Source organism: Morus notabilis, unplaced genomic scaffold (assembly GCF_000414095.1).
Source record: "Morus notabilis unplaced genomic scaffold, ASM41409v2 Scaffold384, whole genome shotgun sequence".
Taxonomy (NCBI): domain Eukaryota; kingdom Viridiplantae; phylum Streptophyta; class Magnoliopsida; order Rosales; family Moraceae; genus Morus; species Morus notabilis.
In genome coordinates, this window is record NW_010387635.1 from 1,410,238 (window position 1) to 1,424,566 (window position 14,329).

The 14,329-nt window shown below is 31.0% G+C and overlaps 1 protein-coding gene across 1 annotated transcript; it reads right to left on the bottom strand.

Moving 5' to 3' along the window:
* Nucleotides 1-757: 757 nt before the first annotated feature.
* Nucleotides 758-2,530, bottom strand: LOC21409373 (GATA transcription factor 5). Its single transcript, XM_010115094.2, has 3 exons — nt 2,275-2,530; nt 1,817-2,149; nt 758-1,697 (listed from the first exon to the last, which is right to left on the bottom strand). Exons 1-3 carry the CDS (start codon nt 2,422-2,424, stop codon nt 999-1,001), a joined length of 1,182 nt encoding a protein of 393 aa, XP_010113396.1. The 5' UTR covers nt 2,425-2,530; the 3' UTR covers nt 758-998.
* Between the last annotated feature and the right edge of the window lie 11,799 nt (nt 2,531-14,329).

Here is a 14,329-nt window from a genome sequence, read left to right on the forward strand (position 1 = left end):
ATATATGGCTCTTGCCCTTTTGCAAAGAAAAGATGAAAACTAAAATCGACGTAGACTCGTTTAGTTCGTTGATTTTAGTTTTTAATTCGAGTTAATATGTAATTTTATGTGAAAATTTTTTATTGTAACAAAAAAAATTAAATGTGACTGTTACTGAAAACTTTTTATTATAACAAAATTTAAATTTTAAACTCAAATGTAACCTCACAAAACTCCTACAACATTAACTCACTAGTTTTTTCCCATTCATCTTTTTCTCTTTGTTGTTTTCAAGAATTGGGAGTAAAGTCCAAACGTCAAATGGCCAAAGTACGAAAAAATCTAACAACTACAAGGGCATCGATAAAAGGCCAACAAAAAGGACACCCAAAATCCAAGCTCTCCGTTATTCGGCTAAAATTCCTCCACATTGGAATTTGAACATTAGAAAATGCCAGCAAATCCACACTCAAAAACCTCAAAGAAAAAAAAAAACCCCCACCAACCGTTGGATTCCCCTCGTCATTTCTCATCAACGGTGGAGAAACCGTGGAGGGCATGCTCCCAACGCCATCGCACATAGTATTATTCATTCATGACATCATGTTTGTGCCTTCCATTTCCAACGGCAACCAAAGATATATAGGGTGGGAAATTTTTTTGACATTTTCAAAACCACTCAAAAAAAAATAAAAAATAAAATGTAAAATAACTTAAAATAAATAAACCAATTACGATTTTTTTATTTTTAAAAAAAGAGAAAAAAAAAAGCCAAATGTAAAGTAAAAAAAAAATAAATTAGAGGGAAAAAAAAGTACATATGAGTCTTCCTAATCAGTTACACGCCTAGGAAACCTACCCCACCCACCGTGGAAAAAGAATGTACACTAACTCAAACCGGTTCGAACCGGGTTCATTCCCGTATCTCTCTTTTCTCTCTCATTCCCTATTTTTCTAAATTACAACTACTAGACTAAAGTTTTTTTTTTTTTTGGCTAATTCTAATAATAATTAATTCTTCAAAAACTTGACACGACCGAAGGGCCCAAAACGGACTCAGGTGGCAGAGTCACGCTTTCCTTCTTCCGCCGCATTTCAAGCACTTTCCGGTGGTGGTTCGAGTGCAAATCGCTCGAGAAAGTCGGGCTACAAGCGGGCCGGTACTCGGGCAAAAGCCGACCAGACTTGAACCGGACCCCACAAGCGTTGCAAAGCGTCTTGGCCCCGAGAGGCCCGGTTCGCCACTGCGGGGTCTTCTGAACGCCGCAGTGGCTGCACCGGCGGGGCGGTTGGGCGGAAGCCGGACCGGAACCGGAGCCGAAAGACTCGACCGCCTGTCTCTTCTTCGCCTTCTTTGGAGCCGGTTTTTGCACTGAACAGGCCGGTTCGTGGCTATGCGTCGCGTATATGAGCCAAGGGCTCGTCGGAGACGAGGAAGACGACGAGGAGGTCGTCGAGCTCGAGGACGACTCGATGAAGGACGGCGAACCGAGGGACCAGACCCGACCGCCGGTCCGAGGCCGCTTGCTTCTGGCCTTGGCCGGAATGGGAGTGGTGAAACAGGGTTTCTCCGGAGCGAAACGTTTCGGTTCAGGAAGAAAGGTTTCGTCCTCGGGCGGCTTCTCCGCCGAAACTCCGGCGAGGTACGAGGTCGAGAATTCCGAGAAGGATTCCTCGACGAAATGGGATAGCCATTCCAGGTTCTCCAACTCCTCCGCCTGTGTAATAAAAATCCCACCTTTCCTCAATAACAACAAACCACACCCCCGAAAAAAAAAAAACGTTCCTTTTTTTATTCTTTTGTAGGGAGCAAATAAAAACAAAAAAAAAATGTTACCGGAAGGGTGAGTTCGGTGGTGGGTACGGACGACACAAACAAACTGGTACTTGGGTTGTTGTTGTCGTTTATGGCTTCTTCCTCTGCCGGTTGGTTTTGTTCTTGCGAAGGGGAAGATAAGTCTTTGTCGCCGTCTTGGTCTTGTTCCTCGACGACAACGAAACCGTCGTCGTCGGAAAAGTTAAGGAGGTCGTCGACGGAGAAGTCGACGACATTTTGCACGTTCACGTCCAACAAATCGTCAAAAACCACGTGTGGGCTCTGTCTCACGCCCATCTCCTTCCTAAAACTTGTCTTCAAAGCCGCTTCAACGCATTCCATTTCCGTTTCAACCTTCAAAAAATAAAAAAGAATAAATACCCAGTTTAACTTTCAAGGCAAAGTTTGAAACTTTGGGTCCTAAAAATGAAAAAGTTTGAAACTTTGGGACCAAAAAAAAAACAAAAGTATAAACATACCTGCGTAGAGAGAGGAGAAGGAGTGGTGGAGGGTTTAGAGGAAGAAGGAGAAGAAGAAGAATAAGAAGAAGAAGAAGAAGGGAATGAAGAAGAAGAACGAGTAAAGGGGTGGAAATGGAAGAAAAAGGGGTGGTGAGTTCGGTAAAGCATTGAATGAGGGCTGAAAGCGTCCGTGGCCCTATACTAAAAGTGCCCGTTTCTTTCTCGTCTCTCTCTCTCTCTCTCTCTCTCTCTCACCCTCATAATTTGTTTTTTTTTCTTTCACCTTTTTCTCTCTCTAAATATAAATACATACACCAATTGTATTAGTGTATTTCATACTTTCTTCCCAAAAATACGTTTCAAGATGATTTTTAATTTAAAAAAGTTATACATGTGTAACGCAAAATTTGGACTGGAATTACAAGGACTGCCCCTTATTATCTCTTTTTTAAAAAGATGACTTGGATTTTTCTCTGTCCAAGGTTTGGTACATATGGAAGGCCAGGTCGGAGTCGGACCATATCCACAGACTGCCACCGAATTTTTTGTAATTCTTTCACCGTTTTGAATCTTTTCGAATTTTTAGAGGAGTGAAAAAAATATATATATTTTTTATTTTTTAAAATTAATGGAGTGCGATTTGTCCCGTTGTAATTTTTAGATTCGTTAAGACCTAGGAAACTGCCACCTTTCTGGTTTTTTTTTTTTTTCTTTGGCCTCTTTTACTTTTTCTTCTTTGTGAAGGGTTTGGGCCATTTCTTTTGACTAATTTACGCAATTCACCACACACACACACCCGCGTTGATCGCCGCTCGTTTTGGTTTTGATTATCATCTCCACCTCAATTTGTTTCCCGCTTTACAAAACAAAACTCAACTTAAATGGATTATCCATTAAAAAAAATATGGATTATTATTAAGAAAATATTTTGGATTTCATTTTAAATTTCATCATACTATGTTGAGATGTTGTACTTTATTTAACTTATTATGATTCCGATTTGATCGTAGTTAAAAACTATACCTTAATTTGATCTAATTATTATAAATTGCATCGTATTGGTGGAAAATTTTTCTTTTTTTTTTGCTTTTAATTAACCGTTACCCTTTGGACACAATTTTCCTTATTATTATACTCTAATTAATCTTCTAAACGTTGTGTATTTGTTGTAACCCTCGTCTCTAGAGCTTTGGATTACTCATTTGTATTGCCTCATCCAAGTATTGCAAAGTTAACACAACAACGTACAGTGTTGACAACTACGACGTTGCATGTATTAGCTGTTGGCTATTGCAATACGTTTAGTCAATCGGCAATCTTGGCACATTCTTTGCTAATTAAAAAACTAGAATTTCCAAGTACATATAAGTTGACAATTCTTGCGAGAATGATCTCAGAGATTCACAGCATTTACTTTTTTGTAGAATGATCGAGAAGGATTGATTTGTTTCCTATTTATTTTTTTGCTTATTTGTGTGTGTATATATATATATATATATATGAGCGTGATTTTAATGGTTATTCAAATATTTATAAATTAATTGACATTATTATTTTAGTCATAATATATTAATCTTATGGTTGTAATAAATTGATTAGTTGATAATAAAATTAATGTCAATTAATGAAATTAAATTCTTATCACGACACATCATCAAATTTATATTTATATATATATATATACGAATTTTTAATAGTTACCCTGTAGTCACTTTAAAATATAGAAATATATATGTATATATATTTATATATATTCCACTTAACGATGCTTAACTTGGGTTAAATATCTTGCATGATTGCTTAGAATTTAATCAAACATTAGAACTCAAAATTTTCGCACAATTTAGTTTCAAATTTAGTAATAATTGCCTAGCATCTTGTACTCATGTGTCAACTTTATTTCAATTGGTTTCGATAAAAGCATACACATGCTCCAAGACATATTATTGCCCAATTCCTTTTAGTTGTTCTACCAAATTCACAAAAATGCTTTATGCATGTTTTGGATAGCTTAGCTCTTTAATCTCATATGAAAAAGTTGATTTACTAATTGAAACGAAATAAACCTAATAAAATTAATGATAAATAAAAGTAAGGCCGTAAAGGGATAAATGTAACAACCTCTCATTAACATTTACAGCCATTTATTTGATTCCTTTATATAGTTGAAAGTGCCATTTCACAGGCTAAAAAAGCTAACCCCTACAATAATAAATGGCCTTAAGCTGCAAAAATAATTAGAATATCCCCTCACGATTTTTCAACTGCAAATATTGCGTATATGTGAAGAAATATTATCTCCGATATATACAATAAGAACACTAAAATTGTTACTGCATTGATTATTTGTCTCTTTATTGAAACATTTATGCCTTGTCATCTTCCATATTGGCACATTTCATCAACTCATGAAGACGCCACAAAACGCAATGTATTGTAGAATCAACTATATATATTTTTCTGTGGTGAAACTTTCCTCTTGTCCTCTTTTCGTGAAAAAAATTTCTAAACTTGATGGTACAAAAATAACATTTATTCTTGTTAAAATGGCATTATCACGCATTATCTTTTCGCACCTTAATTTGATACGTATCAAAAACAAGAAGAAATGGTCATATTTCTATTTTGCAAAAAAAAAAAAAAAACTTAACATCATTAGCTTAAAAATGGCAATCAACCATTTGCCTCGCCATAATCACTGGCATAATGAGCAAAATCTATTTTTGGTAACTTATAGCTACTCTCATTGCAGTGCATTATCACAATGCTTGAGCTATTAATCCATCATTATACTTCACAAAGTTTCCTTTTTTCTTTCTTTTTTCTTTTTTGATAAATTGCACCCCCTCTTGAACTTTCTGTTTATAATTTGAATTTTAAACTAAAACTATTAATTTTTGTATTTAAGACCTTAAACTTCACAATCCTTGCCATACAGATATGGTTCATTCAATAATGTGTGTCGATTAATGAACCAGAATTATAGTCTAAAATATCAAAATTTTAAATTTTTTTAGCCTATCTTACTACCAACAAAAGAAAAGTTTGGGATGCATTGATAAGATTCAAATACGATTAGCTATTTTTTTTTTTAATCTTATTTGGCGCCTTAAGATCATCTTCAATATAAATATTTATGCTAATTGTATATTTAGCATTAATAAAATATGATATGATATATTATTTTTATTTTTACTCTAATGCGTAATGTTATTTAAAATGTTAAATATACTTTTATTTTCATAATCATTATGTTTTGAAAGTTGTAAAAATAAACTTTTATTTTTAAAATAATTAAAAAAATATAAAAGTTACAATGATTATATGAAAAAGTAAATATGTTAACCAATAGCAATCAAATGTCAAATTTCTTATATGTTATACTTAGTGAGAAATTTTTCACAAAGTATAAGACCATCTCAAATGCAAAAATTATGCCAATTGTATATTTACCATCAAAAAGTGTGGTATGGTATGTTATTTTTCATTTTTATTCAAATGCATTATGCTATTTGAAATGTTAAATCTATATTTTTTTTATAATTATTAAGCTTTGAAAGTTATAAAAGTAAACTTTTATGTTTAAAATAATTACAAAATGTAAGAGTTACAATGATTACATGAAAAACTAAATATTTAAACCAATAGCAATCAAAATACTAAATTTTTTATATGCTATACTTAGTGAGAAATTTACCACAAAATATAATATATGAAAAATTTAGCACAATAAATGACATTGCATTGGAGTGTATTTTTAACACTTAAATATTAAATTTACAATTGACATATCTATTATAATATTACATTAAAAATGTTTTAATATATGTGAAATTTAACATAATAAATAATATTATATTAAAAAATATTTTTTACACTCAAATATTAAATTTATAAAGTGGCCGATCCGTTTAGCATGATTGGTAATACCCGATGTGGAAAACAACATTTTTACATGACGACCATAATGCCCTTAGTAATCATCAAGTTCTGGAGACAGGACATGCCTTGTAAGCAAAGAGTGGAAAAAGGTTAATACAAACGAATGACATTGGCCAGCTTTTGTCGCCAAGTAACCAAAACTGAAATGATTCCTCCTCTCTCATTGAGGACAAAAACATTGATTAGCTTATCCAACATGAGGGCAATTTAGGAATTCAAGTTCCTTTAGTTGGATTCTAATCTGAATCACCTTATTACCAGTGACTTCAAAAAGAATTGAGAAAATTTTAAAAATACCCCTTGAAATAGATTTATACTCTTTAATATTAACTCATATATGTTTATTTTTTAGATTAAAATTAGTGAAATGGTATAGTTTTTTAAAATAGGTACTTTTAATTAGTCATGTATTTAAATAAGTAGAATCTGTAATTTAAAAAAATATGAAAATGAGATTTTTTTTTTCTTTTGTGGCCCACCAGTGGCAATTTGGGGATTAAATTTAAATCCCATTACCATTAGTACCAAATGTCACGTGCCCTGTTTGGTATCTACATCACGTGAGCATTTATAAACCGTAATATGTGCTGATTATTAGGGGTAATTTCGTCCGATGAAAGAAACACTAAACGAAATATAAAACGGGAAACAAAAATTGGTATAAGATGGTCAAATAACGTATTTCAGATTCCAACAGCGAACGTTTCAATTTTATTCTCTTTACTGGGTAAAAGTAAAAAATAAAAAAAAATACAATAAAAAGAAAATTTTAAAAATAGAGGAGCCGGCTCCAAAGTCATTTTCAGCCGCCCAACTGAATTTTTCACGTGTTTTGTTACTATTGGCCATGGCACTGCCACTGACTGATGACGTTGGCCCACAAAACTATGATTTTTCTCCTTTTTATTTGTTTTATTTAATTTATTATGAATTTATGACTACTATTTTTTTTTTTTTTCAAAATTGTTCTCGCTTTCAATTTCGAATTTTGAAATTGAACAAGTTATTCCCTTATGAGTGGCTTTTATTTTTTTAAGGTATATTTAGTTTATACATTTAAATCAGTAATATTTAATTTTATTTTTTTTATAAAAAAAATATTATAATAAAATTAAAACTATGAATTTAAATATGAAACAAAAAAGTTCTTACATTCTTTTTTTTCTTCTTAAAAATATACTTTTTTTTTCTTTTTTTTTTAAATTTGAAGATTTGACACTTTCATTCTTTTTTCAATTATCAAAAAATTTCTATTAATTTTTATTTAGAGTCAAATATCATTAAACAAATAAATTTCTCACGACCACCCCATCACCGATCACCTCATACGTATAAATAGTAATTAATGAGATTAAAAGAAGAATGATGGTAAAGAACGCACGATTTTAGAAGAAAAATGTTAGAGTCAGTCATTTTATCTAGGATTGGCAATATGGGTGATGATATGATGACATGACTTGAAAACGACACGAATTTTATGGGTTAGAGTTGAGAAAAAAGATGTTCGGATTAGAATTGGGTCGACCTGAAATTGACACGAAAAATACGGGTCAATTTCGGGTTGGACCCGCCTAACCCGAATACGACACAAAACTCATAAAAAACTAAAAAATACATATATTTTTCATTTCATATTTTTAATTTTATTATGAACTTGTGATATCATGATAGTTATACTCAAAATCTTATTATTTGCTTAATTTCAATGGTTGTTATTGTAATTTAGTGTGTTATGAATTTTAAGTTATTTTTAATATGTAAAAAATTAAATAAAAGTATACAATTTTCGTGTCAATTTTGGATTCACGGGTCAATTTCGTGTCACGGGTCATTTTCAGGTCGTGTCGTGTTCGTGTTGCAGTTTTTAAAAAATTTCGCGTCACGGGTCGTGTTCGGGTTGACTGCAAATTTAGAAAGAAACGATCAAAACACGACACGTGACACAAATTACCACCCCTAATTTTATCACTCTTTTTCTCACTCTTACTTTCTTTTTTTTTTGCCACATGTCATCTAACTCTTCATAGAAATGAAACATTATAATGGACTTTTTTTAAAAACTTTTAATTAACTCTATGCCACTATTTGTTTCCACTAGTTAAGGAGAAAACGTTAAAAGGATATTTTTAATCACTTTTTACGAAACCACCATTGAAGACTTTTGAGTTGTATATTTTTCAATTACATTGTAAAGAATTCATGAAAAAAAAAAAAGAAAAAAGACTGTAAGGAAGAAACAACACATAGAAGAGAACTTAAAAAAGGACAACGAGCTATTTTCTAATTAAAATTTGAATAATTAAAGTGCCTTTGTTTGAAATATTGTATATGTATTATTTGTAACTTAAAAATCCTATATAAGATTTTCTTTTTAAAAAAAAAATCATGTTATAAAATGAATTATATATGTGTGTGTATTATATATATATATATATATGAAACATTGGCGAATAAATTGTTTACAAAATATAGCAAGGGTAACATATGGTGTACGGTATCCATTGGTATCTAAAGAAAAGGAAGCTAGAGAGGAAAAAAAAAACTCACAAAAGTGAAGAACAACAGAATATCAACTTGTAACGACAAAAGAGTGGCGAAGTTATAATTACATGTAAAAGAATAAAGTATTATTTATGCTTCATAAGTGAAATTATATGTTGTAAGATAAGAAAATAGAGAGTAAAAAAGAGAGTGCTCTTAATATTTTTCATTTTAAAACTGTTCATATTAAGATAAATGATAAGGTCAATCTTTATTACTCTCTGCTTTTTACTATTGCGGTGTGACATCTAATTTCCCTATAAAAAGAACCATAATTATAGATCATTTTTTAGTTTTAATTACAATACTGCCACTCATTTGTTTTAACCAGTAAAAATAAAATCTAGAGAGGCTTTCTTTATCACTTATTACTTATTTACCATCCTTTTCCGTTTTCTTTTTTTATTTAAATGTTTTTTTTCCTACTTTTTACTCTTTAAATAACATTAGATTTCGAACCCATCTTAAAAATACATATAAAACGTGTTGTAAAGGTTAACAATATGACTGTGTACATATACACATGTATAATATATTCAATATCATATAATATATATATATATAAGTAAGATTATATTACTATAATTATACACGATATGTGTAACATAATGCGCGTGTAAATATATAAAAATAGGAGTAAAGGAAAGGTCTTTTCCAAGATTACCCAACGATTTACGAAAAAAAAAAGTATCCAACCATATTTAAAGAGGAAAAATAAAAAAATAAAAAAAAGGAAAGGAAAGGAAAAAAAATGTATCAACGTATTTATAAACTAATATATAAGTAATAAATATTATAATGTGAGCTTTGTTATATTAAAAAGTGGCAAAGTTATAATAAAGAGATAAAACAATAGCCTATGGGCCCGTTCAGTTCGCTAATTCGAGTTTTCAATTCGAGTTTAGATGTAACTTTATATGAGAGCTTTTTATTGTAGCAAAAAAGTTAGATGTGACTGATTCTGAGAGCTTTTTACTGTAGTAAAACTCGAATCGGTGAAATGAACGGATGCTTTATTTTTATGGGGAAGTGAAATGACATGTGGCAGAAGGGGAAGCAAGAGAATGAGAAAGAGAGTGATGAGGCCTCGTCACTTCGCTGATTCGAGTTTAGAATTCGAGTTTTTCTACAGTAAAAAGCTCTCACAAACAATCACATATAACTTTTTTGCTACAGTAAAAAGCTCTCACATAAAATCACATCTCAACTCGAATCAGCGAAGTGAACGAGGCTGAAATGAGTGACTCTAGCATTTCTCTAATATCTGCATTAGTTATTCTTGGAGGAAGGTGATGATTTCAGTATGAATTAATGTCATATTTATTTCACCGATTTGAGTTTAAAATTCGAGTTTTGTTACAGTAAAAAACTCTCAGAAACAGTTATATCTAACTTTTTTGCTACAGTACAAATTTTTTACATAAAATCACATCTCAATTCGAATTAAAAACTCGAATCGCGAACTAAACGAGCCCTAAGAGAATTCAAAGTAAATCTAAGAGTTTGTGCCAAAAATTGGACGTAGAGCTATCTCCCACGTCGACACTCTATTTATAATATTTGTAAATCAATTATTTCTAATTTGTCATAAATAATTCATAATTATCTTTAAATTCCATATTTGTCATTTGATCTTATAATTGTGATCTCTTTGTTGATCTTCCGCTTATTTGAATTAGAGATAAAGTAAGTGCCAAATCAATATCTATGATTTTGAGGAACTTTGAATATACACACATCATCATTATCTTAGCCTGGCTTGGTTAATGAATATAAAACTGGAAATTCCATATGTCTAAATAACGATGCTATACAGACAAATAAAACAAGTCATGGTCTCATTAAGTTCTTCGATTCGAGTTTTGAATTTCAGTTGAGCTGTGACTTTATATTAGAGTTTTTAACTATAGTAAAAAAGTTAGATGTGAATATTTTTTAGAGCTTTTAACTGTAACAAAATTAGAATTAAAAACTTAAATCGGTAAAATATTTATTAGATGACAAAATATATATGTACATATGTACGCGTATCTTAGGTTTTATTATACTGATACAGTTGTTGGACTGAATACATTTATATATATATGTACGTATCTTAGGTTTTATACTGTGTCGATGGAAATACCATACCATGAGATTAGACGACAAAATTGGTACGTAAAGAACCAAAAAGGTGGGAAACTTGAACAGAGAAGAAGTGGAGAGTGTACGGAAAATATGAGAGTGAAGTGAGAGGGTTGAGAGATGAATACAGAAAGTACGGTATCTTCAGAAATTTCCATTGAAAGGAAAGGTTCCCCAAGAAGGAGCCTCTTGCTGACAAAGGGGGGTTTTATTATCAGAATTTTCTTACGAAGCTCCCCCCACTCTACAAAATACTCACATAATTCCTTTTTTAAGATTTTATCTTTTCCATCGGACATTGAGTGAAGCACCCATGCAAGATTTATTATTATATGTGTTAGAAAAGTGTCCTTAACGTTTTCTGATTTAGTACAACCTAACGATATAATTTTTAAACAGTGAAAGTTATATAACTGTACATATGAACAATGAAAAAGACTAATTGCACCTATTCACGTGATCTTGGCTTTTCTTTAATGAGCAATTTTGTCTTTTAAGATAGAGTCTGTCTAGTCAGTGAATTCATGTCATGATTGAAATCATGATTCATAATTCGTTACAGTATTTTTACACGTAAATTAAAAATGATTCTGAATCCATGAACTAAACGTCTATTAAAAATATAAACTAGTCGTATTTTTTTATTTTTTAATTATTAAATCTATATCAAAAATTATCTGTTATGTATGTTTTTTAATTTAGTGTGATTTTTAATTAGATAAAATAGTTAAAAACTAATATTACCAGTAGTGAGGCTAACCGGAAAAAATCTCTATACAATAAACAAAACTATAAAATAGTTGATTAAAGAACTACTTGATTAGTGTATTGTCCATGCCTTGCGTTCTAATTAAGGCAATAAGTTGCGGACAAAAAAAATGGTTGGGATAATGTTAAATAAACATTTTCAGAAGACAAAAATCCAAATGCATGTATGAAATAAATTATTTTCCTTTCTGATTTGTCTAAATACAAATAACATTAGCACGGATTAAGCTATAAATAAATATCCATGAGACGTTGGTAGTAATTAGGTACAGTACTCAATTCAAGATATGGTCAGTATGATAAGATGGAATATTGCCATACTTCGAAAAATCATTAGTATACAACCTTATTTACACCTGGTAATTTTGCAAGAGGACAAGCGAACATGATAACATCTTATTAATAGACCCACTATTAATTAATAAGAATTTCGACCATAAGAATTGCTTAACCTTTCTTAAAAAATATCAACATTATCTTTTGGCTACACATATTGAATTGAAATGGTTTGCAGAATACCACAAATTTTAGGGCATAGTACAAATATACAGCTTCCCCAAAATTAATGTGGGAGTGTGTGTGTATATATGTGTATATATATATATATATGCATGTATATATGTATATAATAAAAGACAAATATTGGAGGTGGCAGTACTAGTAAGTAGTAACGCATTGAGTTCTGTGGACTCCCAACCGTTTCCATGATTGAGTAGATGCTAGGGAAATGTGGTCCCATTGAAGCATGGTTTAGCTTACACTATTGAGCTGCTTGATGTGGACTTCCATACATGACTATATATTTTGATTTATTTGAAAAAAAAATGGTAATTATGGATGGTAGAATTATGAAGAGAAAAAGGGAAATTGCTATGTCCAAAAAGGGGTAAAAAAAGACGTGTTTAAGCAATATTGCTACTTTCAATGTACTATTGGATGAAATTAGGGTTTTTTTTTTTGGGCTTGAAATAAGGGATTTGGACTATATGCAGTTGGTTGGAGTAAAACAAAATAACATAGCTATAGGTTGAGTTATAAAAAAATTTGTCGCATGTCTTGTGTTATTAAATTTATTAAATAAGTTCTATTTATTAGAGAAATTACATTTGTTCTTCCTCTTTCTTTTTTCCTTCGTTTTTTAGGGTATTTCTTTATTCTTCTCTTTAACTGAAACTCTTATAATTTTTTAATTTCTTTTTATAAGAGATATTACATTTGTTCTTCCTCTTTCCTTTTACTTCATTTTTTTAGGGTATTTCTTTATTCTTCTCTTCATCTCAAACTCTTATAATATTTTGAACAAACAATAATGACCATCTTAAGATCATAGAAAATTTTTGAACAAAAGACACAAAAATTACTATTGCCGAGACCAAATTATAGAAAAAGACCCACTCGACATATTATTTTGAGCACAATAAAAACTCATTTGACAAAACCACTACATCAGTGAATAAAACCAGTTATTAAGACTAAATGATCTAGAACACTAAAATTTAAATTTTTATAAAAAAAATATCGTACCATAAAGGTTGAATTGTGATTCAAATGTAAAAGGGAATAAAAATTAAGCTCACTCAAAATTCTTACAATTGTTTGAACAAATAATAAAAGCCATCATAAAGTAAAAGAAAAAAAGGAGCTCATAGAAAAAAATAATATATATATATATATATATATATACACACACACACACACACGCAAACACACACACGCAAACAAAATAAAACCGCTTTCATTTTGAACAAAAGAAGCAAAGATCACCATGCAACCAATTTAAAATCTATACTTTTGGCGGTATAGTATTCAAAATAACACAAAGGGCTCCTGGACTTTGGTGGTGCTCTAAAGCAATACGCAAAATCGCAATAAATTTGCATTGTCACTTGCTCATTTTTGAACGAGCTTGGCTCGTCCACGAAAAGAATCTGGGCATTATCAAAAAAAATTTTTTTTTTTTTTTTTATCCTCCAAGTAAGTGACTTTGTCCCATTAACAACATATATTAGCAAAAGTCTACTAATTTTTTTTTCCAAGCTCACTAAAAAGTTTCACTTCAAATTAGTGGCGATGACACGGCGATAAGAGAATGACCTATTAAGACTTTATTTCCAATGATTCAAGGATTGATTTTCCTCACTGTAATAATGGCTCTTAGTCGACCTACTGAATATGACTTGAGCTTGCTTTAACTTAGGAGACGTTTGGTTCATGGATTAGAATCATGAGATTATAACCATTTTTGATTTATGTGTATTTTTTGTGAGAGAAAACACTATAGCGAATCATGAACCATATTTTCAATTTATGTGTATTTTTTGTGAGAGAAAACACTATAGCGAATCATGAACCATGATTCGAATCGGGGTACGAATCTCCCAACCAAACAATCCTTAAGACTCCTTGAGTGTCAATAGATAAAAAGTATGAGTCAGGTTTTTTATCGTTACATATGTATTCTCAGTAAATTTCTCTTAAAGATTACTTCTTCTTTTTTTTCTTTCTTTTAAAATAAAAAACACAAATCAATCACCTTGCTTATACGGTTGGCAATGACATAGACAATAGTAACGTTTAGAGACCTTTTTAGGCTCTCATCCAAAGGCTAACATAAGCAATGCATGTGGTTTTTGTACACTTTTTCTTTACGTTACAACACTGACCATACCGCTTTGTTGCTGAATTTCGGTGCCCGGGG